The sequence below is a fragment of the Acanthochromis polyacanthus genome, chromosome 3, assembly GCF_021347895.1.
Source record: "Acanthochromis polyacanthus isolate Apoly-LR-REF ecotype Palm Island chromosome 3, KAUST_Apoly_ChrSc, whole genome shotgun sequence".
NCBI classification, from domain to species: Eukaryota; Metazoa; Chordata; class Actinopteri; family Pomacentridae; genus Acanthochromis; species Acanthochromis polyacanthus.
This window is the reverse complement of record NC_067115.1, coordinates 29,811,204-29,828,651: the sequence shown is the minus strand read 5'-3', so window position 1 is coordinate 29,828,651 and position 17,448 is coordinate 29,811,204. Positions and strand designations below refer to the sequence as shown.

Genomic DNA, 17,448 nt, shown 5'->3' with positions numbered 1-17,448 from the left:
CACATACACACATACATACTAATGCATACATGCTTTCCCTCTCTGCTGAGCTCCACTTACATTCCTTGGCGTACAGAAAGTCTCAGAGTGCCGTTTGTGAGCTTAACCTTAGCCCAGCCACAGTGGATCATAGATCAACATATTTTTTTCCCTCCGAGTGTTGACCAAAGACTCTGAAGGTCCTGGATAATATCTGACTGTGGTGTAACACTGGATTACCTGGGTGGACGTCCCTGGGTACGCAGCGCTGAGGATTTAGTTGGTATTAGCATCTGCTGTGGAAGCTTTGGAGTTGTTTCCTTCACAGTTTTAATGACTTAAAGATCAGTTGGCTTTAAATCACCAACACAACTGCAGAAGCATACTATTTTGGTCTTACTTTTATTTGCAAAGGAAGTTTCTCAGTTAAAAGGTCTGGAATTAGGCAATTAAGTTCAAAGACTTGCACTGCTGGCTTTTTAAATACAGACACAGCAGGATAAAAATAGCACAACTGCAGAATTAAAATGCCAGACATGTCATATCCTTACAGACCTGACTGAACAGTTCAGCAAATCTTACAGACACCATTAAACTGGAAACAGCTTACTTGTCAGTCAGTCAGTCAGTCATTCAGGTAAACTATATTTTGAGTCTGTCAAACAAACCAGGAGTTGTTCAGTCTTTTAGGAGATTATTTGTGTTTTTGCCATGACTTAGATACAGAACATTGTTTGTCTGTTTAATATTAGAAAGCCACATCCAGGAGATGGTTGTCTAAATGTAAAAAGACTTCTTAAACAATAAAACCCGAGTAACTGGCCAAGAAATAGTCCAACCTATAAATTTGGATTTTGCTATCTTTGGAAAGAGCCGGGGTCTTAATGCTGAGCAATGCCGGCTGTAACTTCAGTTCGATCGTTCAAACATGATATGAGGCATCACAATCATCAACCAAAGAGAATAAAAGTAATACAAAATAGAATTCTGTTAACATCAGTAAGATTTACAACTTACTCCCATTTTAACATACACCATCATTGAAAAGTTTGGAATCTCTTAGAAATGTTGTTATTTTTGAAAGAAAAGCATTTTTTTTAGTCAAAATAACATTAAATGAATCAGACATACAGTCTAGACATTGTTAATGTGGTAAATGACTATTCTAGCTGTAAACGGCTGATGTAGAGCCGTTTACCTGTTTACCTCATTTAGAACAACTTTAAATAATGTCAAGAATTTTTAATTTAAGGCAACTTTAACTGATGATATCACCTTTAGCAAATATAGAGCAACTTTAATTCATGTGCACTACCGTTCAAAAGTTTGGGGTCACTTAGAAATGTCCTTATTTTTAAAAGAAAAGCAATTTTTTCAATGAAGATAGTGTTAAATTAATCAAAATACAGTCTATCATATTATATCAATGTGGTAAATGACTATTCTAGATGGAAACAGTTGGTTTTTAATAGAATATCTCCATAGAGGTACAGAGGAACATTTCCAGCAACCATCAACTCCTGTGTTCTAATGCTACATTATGTTAGCTAATGGTGTTGAAAGGCTAATTGATGATTAGAAAACCCTTGTTCAGTTATGTTAGTACATGAATAATAGTGTGTTTTTTTCTTGGAAAGCATGAAATTGTCTGGGTGGCCCCAAACTTTTGAACGGTAGTGCATATAGGGTTTGTTTTTGCGTAAATCTTAAAAGTTTGCACTTTCACAATAACTAGCAGACCTTCCCCAATTCATCACTTCATCAATTGGAGCACTGTTAGCTTCATAGCTTAAATAAACAGCAGCTAGTTTGTTTTGAGATGAAACACTTGTGTTGCAGCTATGCAGTGACAATAGAAAGGCAGTTAATGACTGTAGTTTGGTGTGAATCCTCAGACTTAACAGCTCAGATAACGTTTTTACAGCTGAATATGAAATAACACAATTATTGTGTTGCAAAGTTGCTGATCAGCTGTTGATCAAACATTTGACTGGACTCTGTGGTCTACTATGATGTTTTTAGAGTGAACTTGAGGATGGATTGCTGACTGGCCTCACTCATACTCTTGATGTTGTTCTAGTTGTGTTTCTGATGCGTTGACTCATCCCTTTTGCCATATGCTCTCTTTTGCCAGCAGTGCATGACTCACACTCTCTCCGTTGCACACCGGGTAATAAGCCTCATACCAGAGTGGTTTCACACTGTTGCATCTTTAGCAAAAAACTTAATCAGTGGAACAAAGTTATCTCTGAGCAGTGAGACGACTTCATTTGCCAAATTGTCACACCTCAACTGTCCGGGGCCAACTCAAAGACTATTAGGGCCGATCATAGCTCCCACAAGATATTTAATTACTAAATGTTTTATCACTTGATATGTACTGGCTGTGAAGCTCAGCTGTTTATTTCATCAGCAGTTTAAATGTGGCACGAACGGGCATAGAAGAAAGCTAATTTAAGTTTACTGACCATGACAGATAAAAGATTCTCGGAGCTAGTAGTGTATTTTAGGGTGTCATGGAAATAAACCAGAGTACTACATGCCATACAAGGAGTTTTTAAAAGACTTCTCTCTTGAGATCTGATAACGTTACACTACTGTTATCTACTACAATAGAATACAGTAGTTAAAAACAGTTGAAGCATAAAAATATGAGTTTCATTATTTTACATAAATAATTTAACGTGAAATTATCCAGTAAATACAAGAAAATAAGCAAAGATTTGAGGAAAGTTTAAAAAATAATGATTATCGGATGTATCACCAGTATTTACTACCTTTATATTCTGTTAAAGGCACCATTTTTACCTATAAAAAATCTGTTAACTTTAGATATTTTTATTGTATCTTCTCTTCTCATGGATCAATTCTGTTCTTAATCTGGCTCTTGCTTAATGAAGAAAACTTGCTAAAAGATCCCTTTTTAAATCATCTTGTGCAATTCTATTATGATCCAGACAAATAACTTAGGAACTATTAGACTAGAAGAATTTTCAATATTTCATAAATAAATAAATAATAAAGCAGTATTTAATCTGGCTCGAGCAGACAGAATTTTAATTGCTTAAATGAGAGAATGATACGAGTCACAAAAATGATTTGGATGTGAAGGAAAAACAACATCTGGCCGTCGGTATATAAAAAGTCTGGTCACTCAGACAATCTCATATTTTCCATGAAAACTCACACTTTTATTAATGTGCTAACATAACTGCATGAAGGTTTTCTAATCATCAATTAGTCTTTAAACACCATTAGCTAACACAATGTAGCATTAGAACACAGGAGTGATGGTTGCTGGAAATGTTCCTCTGTACCTCTATGGAGATATTCCATTAAAAATCAGCCGTTTCCAGCTAGAATAGTCATTTAGCACATTAACAATGTCTAGACTGGATTTCTGATTCATTTAATGTTATCATTGAAAAAAAATGCTTTTCTTCCAAAAATAAGGACATTTCTAAGAGACCTCAAACTTTTTAATGGCAGTGTACATAATTAAAGTTGCTCTATATTAGTTGAAGTCGCTCTGTTTTGATCTAAGTTGCTCTACATTCATTAGAGGTACTCTGAATGAGTTAAAGTTGCTCTATATTAAATAAAATTGCTTAAAAATGAGTTAAAGTTGCTATATAATAGTTAAAGTTGCTCAAAAATTAATTGAAGTTGTTCTATATTAGCTGAAGTTGCTCTATATTGTTAAAATTGCTCTAAATGAGTTAAAGTTGTACTTTAATAGTTACAGTTGCTCCATATTAACTAAAGTTGCTCTAAATCAGTTGAAGTTGCTCTGTATCATCTAAGGTTGCTCAAAAATGAGTGTTGAAAGGCTAATTGATGATTAGAGAAGTCCATCCATTCTCTATACTCCGCTTTATCCTCACTGGGATCACGGGGTGCTGGAGTCTGTCCCAGCTGACTCAGGTGAAGGCAGGGGACACCCTGGACAGGTCGCCAGTCTGTCACAGGGCTGCATATCGGGAGAAACAATCACACTTACATTCACACCTACAGGCAATTTAGAGTAATCAATTAACCTCAACATATTTTTGGACTGTGGGAGGAAGCCGGAGTGCCCGGAGAAAACCCACGCATGCACAGGGAGAACATGCAAACTCCATGCAGAAAGATCCAGGGAAAGCCGGGACCCAAACCAGAGATCTTATCGCTGCAAGGTGAAAGTACTAACCACTACGCCACTGTGCAGCCCTGATTAGAGAAGTGCCCTATATTATCTAAAGTTGCTCAACAATTAAAGTTGCTCTATAATAGTTACAGTTGCTCCATATTAGTTAAAGTTGCTCTAAATTAGTTACAGTTGACCTACACTAGACTGTATTTCTGATTAATTTAATACTATCTTCATTGAAAAAAAACTGCTTTTCTTTCAAAAATGAGGACATTTCTAAGTGACCCCCGGTAGTATATGTAACTTGATGACCAGTCACATGTGGACAACTGTTTATTGTAAGTAGTAACAAGCCAAAAAGATAACCATCACAGCATCAATGCTAAAACTGCAACATTGAGCACGGTAAGCTTGATTTGATACTCACGGTATGACAATCGCCCTTTGCTGGCATCGGTTCTAGTTATATAATTGACCCTCTTATCATCTTCGTACTAAACCAACCTTTAGCACAGAGCAGTCCAAGACAGTTGTCGACAGCTCTAGAAACTTCTGCTGTATTTCAGCCTCTAGAGATAACTGACCTTTTGTCACAAGTGTCTACTGCACTTGATGAATTTGTGCGTCTGGCATCTGCAGGCATTGAGGTCTCAGGTTAAGTCAACACGAGTGTGCCATTGAATTGTTTTCTGTTGCTTTAACCTGCTGCGTTCAGAGCCCGGTCTAAATTTAGGTTCTTTGCTAATATTTTCCTGCTGTGAGGTTATCAAGCAGTTTAGTCTGCTGCCTCTGGAGCCACTTTCACTCTTCTTCTGTCTCCCTTTTTACTTGTGAAGTGTCCCAACAAAAGAACCTGTGCTGACATTAAAGAGGATTTTTTTATTTCCACGTGTTTAGAGATATTTCTTTTGGAAAGGAAACTCTGAAGCACAGTTATCTGAAGTGATATAAAAAGCCTGTGTGCATGTTTGGGCCTATTTATGATAGGAATTACTTAATCTGATCATTGTGATCACCTGGTTATCGCACAACAGGGTGTGCCTTCTTTTAATTCCTCCTCACTGTGGGCTCAGTTTTACTCACTGTGAGCTCATTTTTACTCACTGTGGGCTCATTTTTCCTTGCTTTGGGCTCATTTTTACTCACTGTGTGTTCATTTTTTGCTGTGGGTTCATTTTGGCTTGCTTTTGGTTCTTTTTTCCTCACTGTGGGCTCATTTTTACTCACTGTGAGCTCATTTTTACTCACTCTGGGCTCATTTTTCCTTGCTGTGGGCTCATTTTTACTCACTGTTTGTTCATTTTTTTGCTGTGGGTTCATTTTGACTTGCTTTTGGTTATTTTTTCCTCACTGTGGGCTCATTTTTAGTCACTGTGGGCTCATTTTTTCTTGCTGTGGGTTCATTTTTACTCAATGTGGGCTCATTTTTCCTTGCAGTGGGTTCATTTTTACTCACTGTGTGTTAATTTTTTTGCTGTGTTCTTTTTTCCTCACTGTGGGCTCATTTTTACTCACTGTGGGTCATTTTTCCTAGCTGTGGGTTCATGTTTTCTCGCTGTGGGCTCATTTTTCCTTGCTATGGGCTCATTTTTATTCACTGTCAGCTCATTTTTCCTTGCTGTGTGTTCACTTTTTCTCGCTGTGGGCTCATTTTGGCTCACTTTTGGTTCATTTTTCCTCATCATGGGTAGATTTTTCCTCATTGTAGGCTCATTTTTACTCACTGTGGGCTCATTTTTACTCACTGTGGGCTCATTTTGCTGACTGTGGGCTTATTTTTCCTCGCTGTGGGCTCATTTGTACTCAGTCACCTCATTTTTACTCACTGTAGACTCATTTTTTACCCATAGTCAGCTCATTTTTACTCACTGTGGTCTCATTTTGGCTCACTTTGGAACACTTTTTTCTCACTGTGGACTCGTTGTGGCTGTTTATATGTCTGCATGTGTCTGTAATTTTCATGTGTATTTGTTCCTGCTGGTGCCTCTTGGCCAGGTCATGTTTGCAAATGAGAACTGGTTCTCTAACATTTTTACCTGATAAAACAAAGGTCAAATAAATTTTTAGAAATCTGTTTCACTGTCCACACTTACAGCTCCCTATTTTACTCAGGTTCACCGCAGTCACCTTCACCGTGTGCCGTCACTCCATTATTATCTCTTCTTTTATCGTACGTGGTCCACTGCGCGGCCATGCTATTACTGTCAACACCACTGTTTATAGAAGATTATTTTCATGTCAAACTTATACATGTTGAGGTAACCGTACTCCTGGAAATTCAGGTCATTTCTTCAAAGGCTAAAGGACCAACTAAATCACAGTGTTAGGATTTTGGTTTTTTTTAATTGATTTATTAGTCATTGAACAGCCATCAGAAGTTTACAGATTTAGACTGCTTGTTTTAAAATGCAGTAATAGAAGAAAGCAGTGACTCATTACATTTTTAGGTTGAAAGCATAGAATGTTTCACTTGAGACAGGGGTGTCAAACATGCGGCCCGTGGACCAAAACTGGCCCTCCAGAGAGTCCAATCTGGCCCTCAAAGTGTAAAAATTACAGAGAAGACATTAACTGCAACTTTTACGTTTGTAAAACTGGACATTTAAAAATAGTTTCTAGACCATGACAAGTTGATCATAAAGTGAAATATTAGATTGTTCATTGTTCTTTTGTCATTATGTTTCTCATTTTTGGAATATTTCATCTTATTTTTGCTATCATTTGTCTTTTTTTTGTCTGACTTTTGTCATTTGTCTCATGTTTTTGTCCTTTTGATTCTTGCTTTTGTCATTTTTGTCTTGTTTGTGTCATTTGTTTATTTTTTGCCTTGTTATTGTAATTTGTCCATTTTTTGTCGCTTTCTAACTTTTTTGTCTAATTTTTTGTCTCTTCTTTTGTTTTGTTTCATGTTGTTTGTTGCATTTTTGTAGTTTTGTTTCTTGCTTTTGTCATTTTGTGTCCTGTTTTTTTGTCATTCTGTGTTTCATTTTTGTAATATTTTGTCTTGTTTTTGTTGTGTTTTGTCTTCTCTTTTAGTCTGACTTTGTCGTTTTGATCATAATTTAAAATACTTTAACATTCAGTTCCAGATACCTGTGACTAAATGTTTTGTGCCTTTGTACACACTCTGTGATCTGTAGGTTGTAATGTGTAAATGATTAACTGAGGCTTAATGTTGTTGAAATTTAATTTATTTTTCTTAAGAAATTTCGTGTTCATGATGTTTTGTAAAAAGATGGTTCCTTAAAAGTGAACTTTTTTGCACTAAAACAAAGGGAAAAAATGGAATTGTGGTTATTTATAGGTTATTATACTGTAATTTTACTGGTCTGGGTCACTTGAGATTAAATTGGGTTGAATGTGGCCCCTGAACTAAAATGAGTTTGACACCACTGACTTAAAAATGCCAATTGTTTATTAAGGTAGCTAAATTGAGTTGTTGTTTCAGCCATTACCGATTATTCTCATAAAGGTCGCATCAGAATTTCACATCTCCTACAAACCTTTAAGGGACGGTCCAAAACTAAAATATGTCATTAACAAAACAGAGACAGTTTCAGATTATCACAATGGTGAAACTGTCATCAGATCAGAATGATTCAACATTTTTGATCAACCAGTCAGTTGGAGCCACTCCAACACATTTAGATATTACAGGGAAATGAAGTTCCAGGAGATGCTCAGAATATAGTGGTTCCTGGATGTAACATCAGTTCTTAACATTGCTGATTTTATTTATCTGTTTATTGACAAAACGTCTTTTTGATTAGTCTGCCTCCGTTTTTTGGGGGGAGCTTTGCAATGTAGACAGATGTGGCCAGTGCTGGAATGGCAATGCTTCTTTTTCTGCCATTGAATCAGACTTTTAACTCTCTGAAGCGTATAGAAATTTTTGCCTTCTAAAAAAAAATGGAGCCAAGAGAAAGTGCAGAACGCTGGTTTCCTCTCAGATCACTTAAATTAAAATACACATAAAGGTAGTTATGGAAATTTCACAATTTTTCCAAGAAATCCCAGCCTACCTCGGCTTCAATCGACTAATTATTTTATCTCTACGTTCAACTACTGCAACTGAGAAGGTGCTGTCCAGTAATCTTTATTTGTTTAGCTTAGAGACAGAAGAACCCCCTGAAAAAAGCTGAGTTACAACAAACAAACAAGCAAAAATTGAGAAATCACACTTGGAAAGCAGATGCTGACAGGAGTCTGGTTCTATGGAAATATTCCATATCTATATTCCACCACATGAGGTCAAATATATAAATAGAGGACAGAAAAAGAAAGCTACAGATGAAGACATGGATCAGTATAAAGATCTCCTACCACATAATCAGCAGCTGAGCTTAATGGTAGCCATAGAAGCCAGCCACTTTGCTCTTAGGGGACCCACTTAAGCTCTGAACACAGCTGAGGTTAACACTCAGCCATGCTCGTAGATGCCTTGATCACCTGGGGCCAGAATCAGAGCCCCGGGGCATTTTCAGCGTTGCTCAGTGACCTGTTGTGACCACTTCTTTTAGTAACATTAACCTTTCCCCTCTTGTTTTCCTTCAGTAATCACCTCTCCCCTGTCCACTGCAGACCAGATGTTGTAAAGTAAGTGGACTTTAGCACAGTAACCTAAATCTGATGTAACATTGTTTTTTGTAATTTACACAGTTTTTACACAGAAGTTGCAACTGTAGAGCATAAACAAGCAGATTTACTGATCTGCTCCTTTTCTTTCCCGCTCCAATTAGTTATCTGGATAGGACCATACGCTCAGCAGTGGAGCAGCACCTCTTTGACGTAAACCCTTTAGAGGATCAGCATTCAGGGAACTGTGAGTTCACCACGCGTCCTTCAAGCCCCAAGGTGACGCTAACGGCACGGCAGAGACGTCGGTACCAGAGAGTTCAGCAGGAGGAGGGACTGAAACTCAGAGAGAGAAACAGGTACAGATAATCTGGCATCGTGTTGATGTTGGTAGTTGATGGAACCAGCATAAAATTAGTGGCAGTTTGTCTATAGTTGCAACACTTATTTTCTGTCCTTAAAGTCTTGTTTCTCACATGAAAAGAAAGAAAAACTTGCTTGCATAAAATGATCATCTGCACTACGGTTCAATAGTTTGGGGTCACCCAGACAATTTATTGTTTTCCATGAAAACTCACACTTTCATTCATGTGCTAACATAACTGCACAAGGGTTTTCTAGTCATCAGTTAGCCTTTCAACACCATTAGCTAACACAATGTAGCATTAGAACACAGGAGTGATGGTTGCTGGAAATGTTCCTCTGTACCCCTATGGAGATATTCCATTAAAAATCAGCTGTTTCCTGCTAGAATAGTCATTTACCACATTAACAATGTCTAGACTGTATTTCTGATTCATTTAATGTTATCTTCATTGGGGAAAAAAATGCTTATTTTAACAAAAAAAGGATATTTCTAAGTGACTCCAAACTTTTGAACGATAGTGTACATAATAATAATAACAAGAAAAGCACTCAGAGAGCACAGTACTCCGCCAAGGCTGCTCAGTCATTGTATGATTTCTCTGCAAAAACTCCAATTCTTACCAAGTCTATTTGTCTTATTTTTAGTCTAAAGGTCTTATCCCACTTGATTTAAGATAAATTCACTTAAAGCTGCTGTCCGGAGTTTCCATTTGTTTTCAATTTATGTATCATTTTTTAACAAAGCTTAAATGTGTTAGTCTAGTTCGATACTATAATATAAAGTTAGTATAACGCGATATGAAAATTTATTCCTGAGCTCCGCCTTCCTCTCATAGACCCCCATGTTATTCCAAAAAGCGCCGGTCGCTGTCGACCAATCAAGTTCGAGCTTCAGCTTTGTCATGCTGTCAATCAACGGTTACGCGCACAGCAAGCAAGCCCATGCAGAGGTGGGCGAGCTACGCACTACGCAACCGCGCGCACATTTGTTTTGCTTGTGGAGGAGAGAGCATCAGGGATCAGCAACTTCCAGAAAAGTTACCAATCCCACGGCTTGTCAGGCCAAGAGACTGCAGGACGTTTTTTGGCTCGGGGTGCTCGCGTCGCTCCCCGACCACGGCCTCCATAGCCCGGCTGACGGCTTCGTTTAGATGCCCGACCTCTGGAGGAAGATGTTGGGGCGTCTGGGACATACTCTTCGTCAGAGGAGTCATGCAATTCTGAACTCTAGATAGAAATAAATAAACAATGTAACACATATACACGCGTAAATGCACTAAGTTTGATAAACAACGTCATCGAGAGGGATACACGAGTGTAATCACATATTGAAACTTTACTCGTTCGTCCTAGCAGATTCATGTTATTTTGGTATTAGGACAAGTTAGACTCAATACAGCATTCTAACGTAATTCCTTTATTATTTACTAAATGTACTAAATGCAGAAGAGGGGAAAACAGCAAAACAGGCGAGATGCTGCAGCACTCCAGGCACTCCTGTCAGGTACTGCGCGCGTGCACAAATAAAGGTGCGAAATCAGAGGGAGGGAGGGACCAACAGTGTTTTGGGAGACGCTGCGATTCAAACTCCGGACAGCAGCTTTAACAAGTGACATTTCAGCAGATGGAGGGACTTGTTTTAAGACAATGCATCTTAAATATTTTGCTTAATCAAACAATCTTGAAATGATCTTGTTTTAACCCTCGTGTCGTCCTGCGGGTCAAATTGACCCGTTTTACAGTTTGAAAATGTGGAAAAACATATTTTCACAGTGAAAATTTCTACATTTTCAAAATTTGGGGGAAATTTTTGAACATTTTTTGGTGGAAAAAAGAAATGTTAAAGAAATGTTTCTTTAAGAACATTCGAGAAAAAATCAGAATGTTGATTTTTTTCCAAATGTAATTAAAGAAAATATTAGAAGTTTTACTTATGTATGTGGAATCACTTCAGATATTTTTAGGATTTTTTTGAAGATTTTTATTCCTTTTTTTTTAAATATTTACAATTTTTATATATTTCTTTATTTTTATTTCTTGCCAAATTTCAGGATTTAAAAAATTTATAAACTTTTTAAGGGAAACTTCAAAGGAATTTTCTTCCTGAAGATTTTGCAAATTTTTATAAATTTGTTGAATTTTTTGCAGATTGTTTAAAAAATTTTCAGAGAAGGCAACAATATTTTTGGTGCCGTAAATGAAGACAACAGGAGGGTTAAGACACCTAAGCTTGATAATCCTGGTAAAATATAGCTTAAAATAAGTTTTCCAGCTAATTTTAAGATTGCAATATTCTAAATATCAGATTTTATTTCAAGAAATCTTACCAAACCATTTTTCACTTGTTCTATTGGCAGATTTTTTCACTTATTTCAGGGTAAAAGTTCCTTGAAATAAGTTTTTTTTCCCTGCTTTGAGAGGGGCATTTTTTCCAGTGTTCCGATGGCTGAAATCTTTGCAAAATTTGTGGTCCGCAACAGTGGATTTGTAGTAGGATCACAGTCATGTGATCATCAGCAGGCAGCTGATGTAGTGTTCACTTTTAGCAATAGTTATAGTGACACTGTGCCACTATCTCGCAATGATGTGTAAAACCATAACAAATCCATGGATCCAGACAACAAACTGCATCACTGCCAAAATTTAATCACTTGGTCCTGGTGTCATCCAAATCCGTTGGTCCGTTTTTGAATAATGCTGCTAGCAGACAGACCAACTGACGGACAAACCAGCCCCGATCATCACATAACTATTATCATCATAAACAATTATATAAATTAAAAACAAGTTAAATTTTTCAGCATTAAAGCATATTAGACCTGTGATACAGTAGCAGTATAATATATACAGTATAGTACAAAAACATTACTATTTCCTTATTTTTTTCTTTTGCAACTCAGAAATGCTACTTTTTAAACCACTGCTGTGCTGAACAATCGCACAGATGTAAATGCATTAACCCTTTAAGCTTCAGTCAATTCCAGCCGTTTTCAGTACAAAAAATCGCTAATATTCTATTTTTAAATTTAAAAAAATGACGAAAAATACAGGGAATATTGGACGCACATCACGAGGTGCATTTCCTTGAAAACGACCGATTCGTGGATTATATACCGACTTCAGGACATGTTTTGGACAAAATAGTTTACTGGCTTGTGTTGTCTGGATGTAAAAGGTTGGATTATGGACGTTTTTTGTGGAATCTTTTTTTTGTGTGTAATAATGAACCCGGAAATGTGAGTCGCGCTGTGTGCGTTGAAGCCGTGTATAGAGAACGGATGGATGAATATTTGTTTTTGTCGGACAAATGTGTTTTTCTCACCCGCTGTGGTAATCACATCTGAAAGTGGTTTATACCGGCGGATTCATGAGAATCTAAGCTTTCCATCGGCGTATAGTGTTTATATAATCGGGTTTGCAGCCGTCGGACATTCTTGAAATTCCTATGCAAATTAGTAGGTGTACCGCCGGCGGTACACCTACGACGCACTGAAGCGTAAAGGGTTAAAGCTGGAGTAAGCAGAAATCTGAAAAGCAGAAAAAACAAACTTCATTAACGATAGTCAAGTCTGAAGTCAAAAGATTCACTGTGATTGGCTATAATTCCCAATATCAGACTTGATTTACTTAAACCTGTAAATAATTTGCCCAAAGAAAGCTACCTACCCCATCTTAAAATGTTAACATCACACGCTATTTATAAAACAACAACAAACTGTGTCTGACTACTGGAGCTTGTTTCACATAACTGTATAAGAGCTTATTAGGTGCTGTTTTAAAACCAAGTAAAGTAAGATTATTATGTACTAAATGACAGCATAAAGCTTAGTTAGCAAATTTAATAATTATTAGGTTGACCTTTGGGAGCTAAGTGAAAACACAAGCAGTGATAGATTAATGAACACCTGAAAATCCTTAGATCAAGTTTATATCTAGGACCGTAAGTTGAAATATTAATATTATGCATTTATGAAGCCTGAGCACAGAGCCTCACTGCTATGACACTACCTCCAGTTGGTGTTTTGGTAACAGCAAACTTTTGAAAAGTGTCAGCACCCAATATAGTCATAACAACTGCAGTCATCACCAGTAAGAAGGTAATCCTTGTTGATGGAGACCCGTAGAGATCAGTGACACGTGGATTAGAGGAGTGTCTTAGTCCAGAGATGGCAGAAAATGTCAACAAGAGCGTGGACAGTAAATAGAATTAGTACAAACTGCAAACAGCACATTAGCTGCTAAAGAAGGTATAAGTAAGGCACCAGGATGGCCTTGGCATTTGATTTCCCGGAGTGTTTCATTTGATATCAAGCTGATAAAGAAAGACCGGAGAGAGCAGAGGGAGTCAGATGGAGGGCAGATGTCTCATTTTCTCACCTTTTTCTTTTTCATCTGAGAACAGACCTGCATCCATCAAGGCGAACACCAACAAGGAGAACATCCCGTCGAGTGGTGGTAGCAGTTCAGGCAGTGTAGCGGAGGACACGGGCAGCAGCTGGGACTCACAGGGAGGACAGAGCGCTCACTCTGAGCAAACTCCCAAACCCAGGAAGTCAAAACACACTCCGACTCTAGTGCAGCTCACTGACAACCAGGCTGCCCACGCAGTGAGTCATTTTCTTTTGTCTTGGAGATTTGTCACAATCTTTGTAGATTCTGTCCTCTGTTTTATTGCTGGTTTTTAGCAGTTTTTTTCTCCTTTTTCTCACTGGGACCATAGGTCTAAAGTTAGCTTCATGAAAGATAGGTTATGTTGTATGTTGTAGAAATATGTCCACTACCAGTCAAAAGTTTGGACACATCTTCTCATTTAATTGTTTTTCTTTATTTCCATGACTATTTACGTTGGAAAGATTCTCACCAAAGGCATCAAAACTATGAAGGAACACATATGGAATTATGTAGTAAACAAAAAAATGTGAAATAAGTCAAAACGTATTTTAGATTCTTCAAAGCAGCCACGCTTTGCTTTGATTACTGCTTTACACACTCTTGGCATTCTCTCCATGAGCTTCATGAGGTAGAACCTGAAATGGTTTTCCAACAGTCTTGAAGGAGTTCCCAGAGATGCTGAGCACTTGTTGGTCCTTTTGCCTTCACTCTGTGGTCTATCTCATCCCAAACCATCTGGATTGGGTTTAGGTCAGGTGACTGTGGAGGTCAGGTCATCTGATGCAGCACTCCATCACTCTCCTTCTTGGTCAAATAGTCCTTCCACAGCCTGGAGGTGTGTTTGGAGTCATTGTCCTGTTGAAAAATAAATGATGGTCCAACTAAACACAAACTAAATGAGATAGCATGTCTCTGCAGGATGCTGTAGTAGCCATGCTGGTTCAGTGTTCCTTCAGTTTGGAATAAATCTCCAACAGGGTCACCAGCAAAGCACCCCCACACCATCACACCTCCTCCTCCATGCTTCATGGTGGGAACCATGCATGTAGAGACCATCCATTCAGCTTTTCTGGCAGGTGAAAATAAAGATCTGAAATTTGGACTCATCAGACCAAAGCACAGATTTCCACTGGTCTAATGTCCATTCTTTGTGTTCCTTGTCCCAAACAAATCTCTTCTGCTTGTTGCTTTTCCTTAGTAGTGGTTTCTCAGCAGCTGTTTGACCATAAAGGTCTGATTGGTCAGTCTCCTCTGAACAGTTGATGTAGAGATGTGTCTGCTACTAGAACTCCGTGTGGCATTTATCTGGATTCTAATCTGAGCTGCTGTTAACTTTCCATTTCTGAGGCTGGTGACTGGGATGAACTTCTCCTCAGCAGCAGAAGAGACTCTTGGTCTTCCTTTCCTGGGGCGGTCCTCATGTGAACCAGTTTGGTCGTAGCGCTTGATGGTTTTTGTGACTGCACTTGGGGATACATTTAAAGTTGTTGAAATTTTCCAGACTGACTGACCTTCAGTTCTTAAAGTAATGACGGACTGTGGTTTCTCTTTACTTACGTAGCTGATCGGTTCTTGCCATAATATGGATTCTAACAGTTGTCAGATGGAGAAAATGGCAAGAGTGTGCTAAACAGTAATCAAAGCAAAGGGTGGCTGCTTTGAAGAATCTAAAATATAAAACATGTTTTGACTTATTTTACACTTTTTTGTTTACTACATAATTCCATATGTGTTCATTCATAGTTTGTATGCCTTCAGTGAAAATCTACAATGTAAATACTGATGAAAATAATGAAAAAACATTAAATGAGAAAGTTCATGTGGGCGCCCTATTAGCTCAATGGGTTAAGTGGGCGATCCATGCACAGGGACTTCTCCGACGCAGCAGCCTGGGTTTGATTCCTGCTCGTGGCCCTTTGCTGCATGTCTTCCCTCCTTGTCTGTCTCCACTGCATTTATTGGAAAAGGCCAAAAAATAACTTTAAAAAAAATGAGAAGGTGTGTCCAAACTTTTTCTGGTGGTGTACATCAGCGCATTACATTGGCACATTTGCATAACTTTGCCGCTGATGTTCCAAAGACAAATGAAGCATTCATATCAACCCCCTGTCTTTTTGTTTCTGAATAAAATAATCAGTGGGAATTAACAAAAATCACAAAATGGATACAAGTTGGAAAATGACAGGAAGCTGTGCAGCTGACTGGTTTTTCTCTGCAATTGCACAGCAGCTGGTAACATGCAGAACTAACTGATACCCACTATTTTCCAGAAGTAGTCTAAATGTACAGCCTGTGAGTACACAATTAGCTGCAGCTTTCATCCACTCAAGATGAGGAAGCAGAGAGCAACTTGTCTTTTTAACTGTGGGTATTGAAGACCACAACATTTCAAGCGTTGGTTGAGTGCTCACGATTTCATGTAATCAAGAGCAAATTGGTGAGATGTAGTGCTTCATGGAGGGTGTAGAATTTTGCTTTGACAGTTGATTTACTTGTTTACCCTAAAGCTGCAATATGTTTTTTTTCTTTCATATCTCTGGCTGTATTAAATGAATGCATGCTTCCTGATCTGCTATGCGGCAAAATGAAGCTGCCTGATTATTATTTCAGTGTGCTGGATATGTAAATGATTACTCAGGTATTTCAGTCACTCTATAGAGAAAAACATCATCCAGGGTTTTTCATTGTATCCAGCTTTTTACTTTAATTTCTAAATCGTGTTGCCATATATGTTTAAATTGCCATATTTCATGACTGTAGCTGTTTTCTTTTTTTTAAGATTTCTGTTTTTTATACTAATTTAGTGACAGTGTTTCTAATTTAAATTATTATTTTTCCCAGTTTTACACTTTTTTCTTTTGGCAAAATTGCGGCATGACTTTTTGCTTTTAAGAGGATCTGATGTTTTGTTCAATAGGAAAAATAGTTTTGAAGAGAAAACATTATGTTTCTCATAGTAAGATACTAAAAAATACATATGTTGGATCAATACCAAAAGCTTTAGTATCACACTGATACAGAGCTAAAACAGTAAATCACTGAATCACATAGATCAGGAGTGTCAAACTCATCTTAGTTCAGGGGCCACATTCAGCCCGATTTGATCCCAAGTGACCAGTAAAATCACAACATAATAACCTATAAATAACTACAACTCCAATTTCTTCCTTTGTTTTAGTGCAAAAAAAGTACGTTCTGAAAATGTTCACATTTAAGGAATTATGTTTTTAGAAAACATTATGAAAAAACTAAAATGTTTTAGGAAATATAAATTCAATTTCACCAACATTATGCTTCAGTTTATCATTTACACATTACAACTGACAGATCACAGTTTTTCTACAAAGGAACAAAACATTTAGTCACAGGTATCTGGAACTGAATGATACAGTATTTTACTTTATGATCAAAATGACAAAAGTCAGACAAAGCAAAATATAAAACAACAAAAACAAGACAAACTGTCACAAAAATGAGACACAAAATGAAAAAAACGAGAAACAAAATGACAAAGAAATGCAACAAATGACACAAAACAAAACAAAAATGAGGCAAAAAATTGCACAAATGACACAAACAAGACAAAAAATAACAAAAGCAAGAAACAAACGACAAAAAATAGACTAACAACACAAGTGAGACAAAACAACAGACATGAAAAAAATGATACACAAAACAATGAATAAAACAAAACACAAAATGACAAAAAAAAAAGACAAAAACACAAGCAAGACAAAAAAGGAAACCCAAAACGGCAAAATGAGAAACAAAAGGACAAAAACATGAGACAAACAACAAAAATCAGACAAGAAAAGACAAAAAAAACAATAACAAGACAAAATATTTCAAAAATGAGACACAAAATGACAAAAGAGCAATCTAGTAATTTCTGTTCTGATCAAAACTGCTTGTCATGGTCTATAAATTATTTTAAATTTATAGTTTTACAAATTTACACTTTGCAGTAAATGTCTTCTGTAATTTTTCTACTTTACAAAGTCGTCCTG

The 17,448-nt window shown here is 37.2% G+C and overlaps 1 protein-coding gene across 4 annotated transcripts in view; it reads left to right on the top strand.

The window, feature by feature from the left end:
• The window catches only part of fam13a (family with sequence similarity 13 member A), an 87,046-nt gene that overhangs the window by 43,709 nt on the left and 25,889 nt on the right, over window positions 1-17,448 (top strand). For all 4 annotated transcript variants that reach the window (XM_051946187.1, XM_051946188.1, XM_051946189.1 and 1 more), the window contains exons 10-12: window positions 8,663-8,704; window positions 8,848-9,042; window positions 13,452-13,656. In XM_051946187.1, coding sequence (XP_051802147.1) covers window positions 8,663-8,704; window positions 8,848-9,042; window positions 13,452-13,656 — 442 coding nt within the window. The remainder of the gene's footprint in view (window positions 1-8,662; window positions 8,705-8,847; window positions 9,043-13,451; window positions 13,657-17,448) is intronic.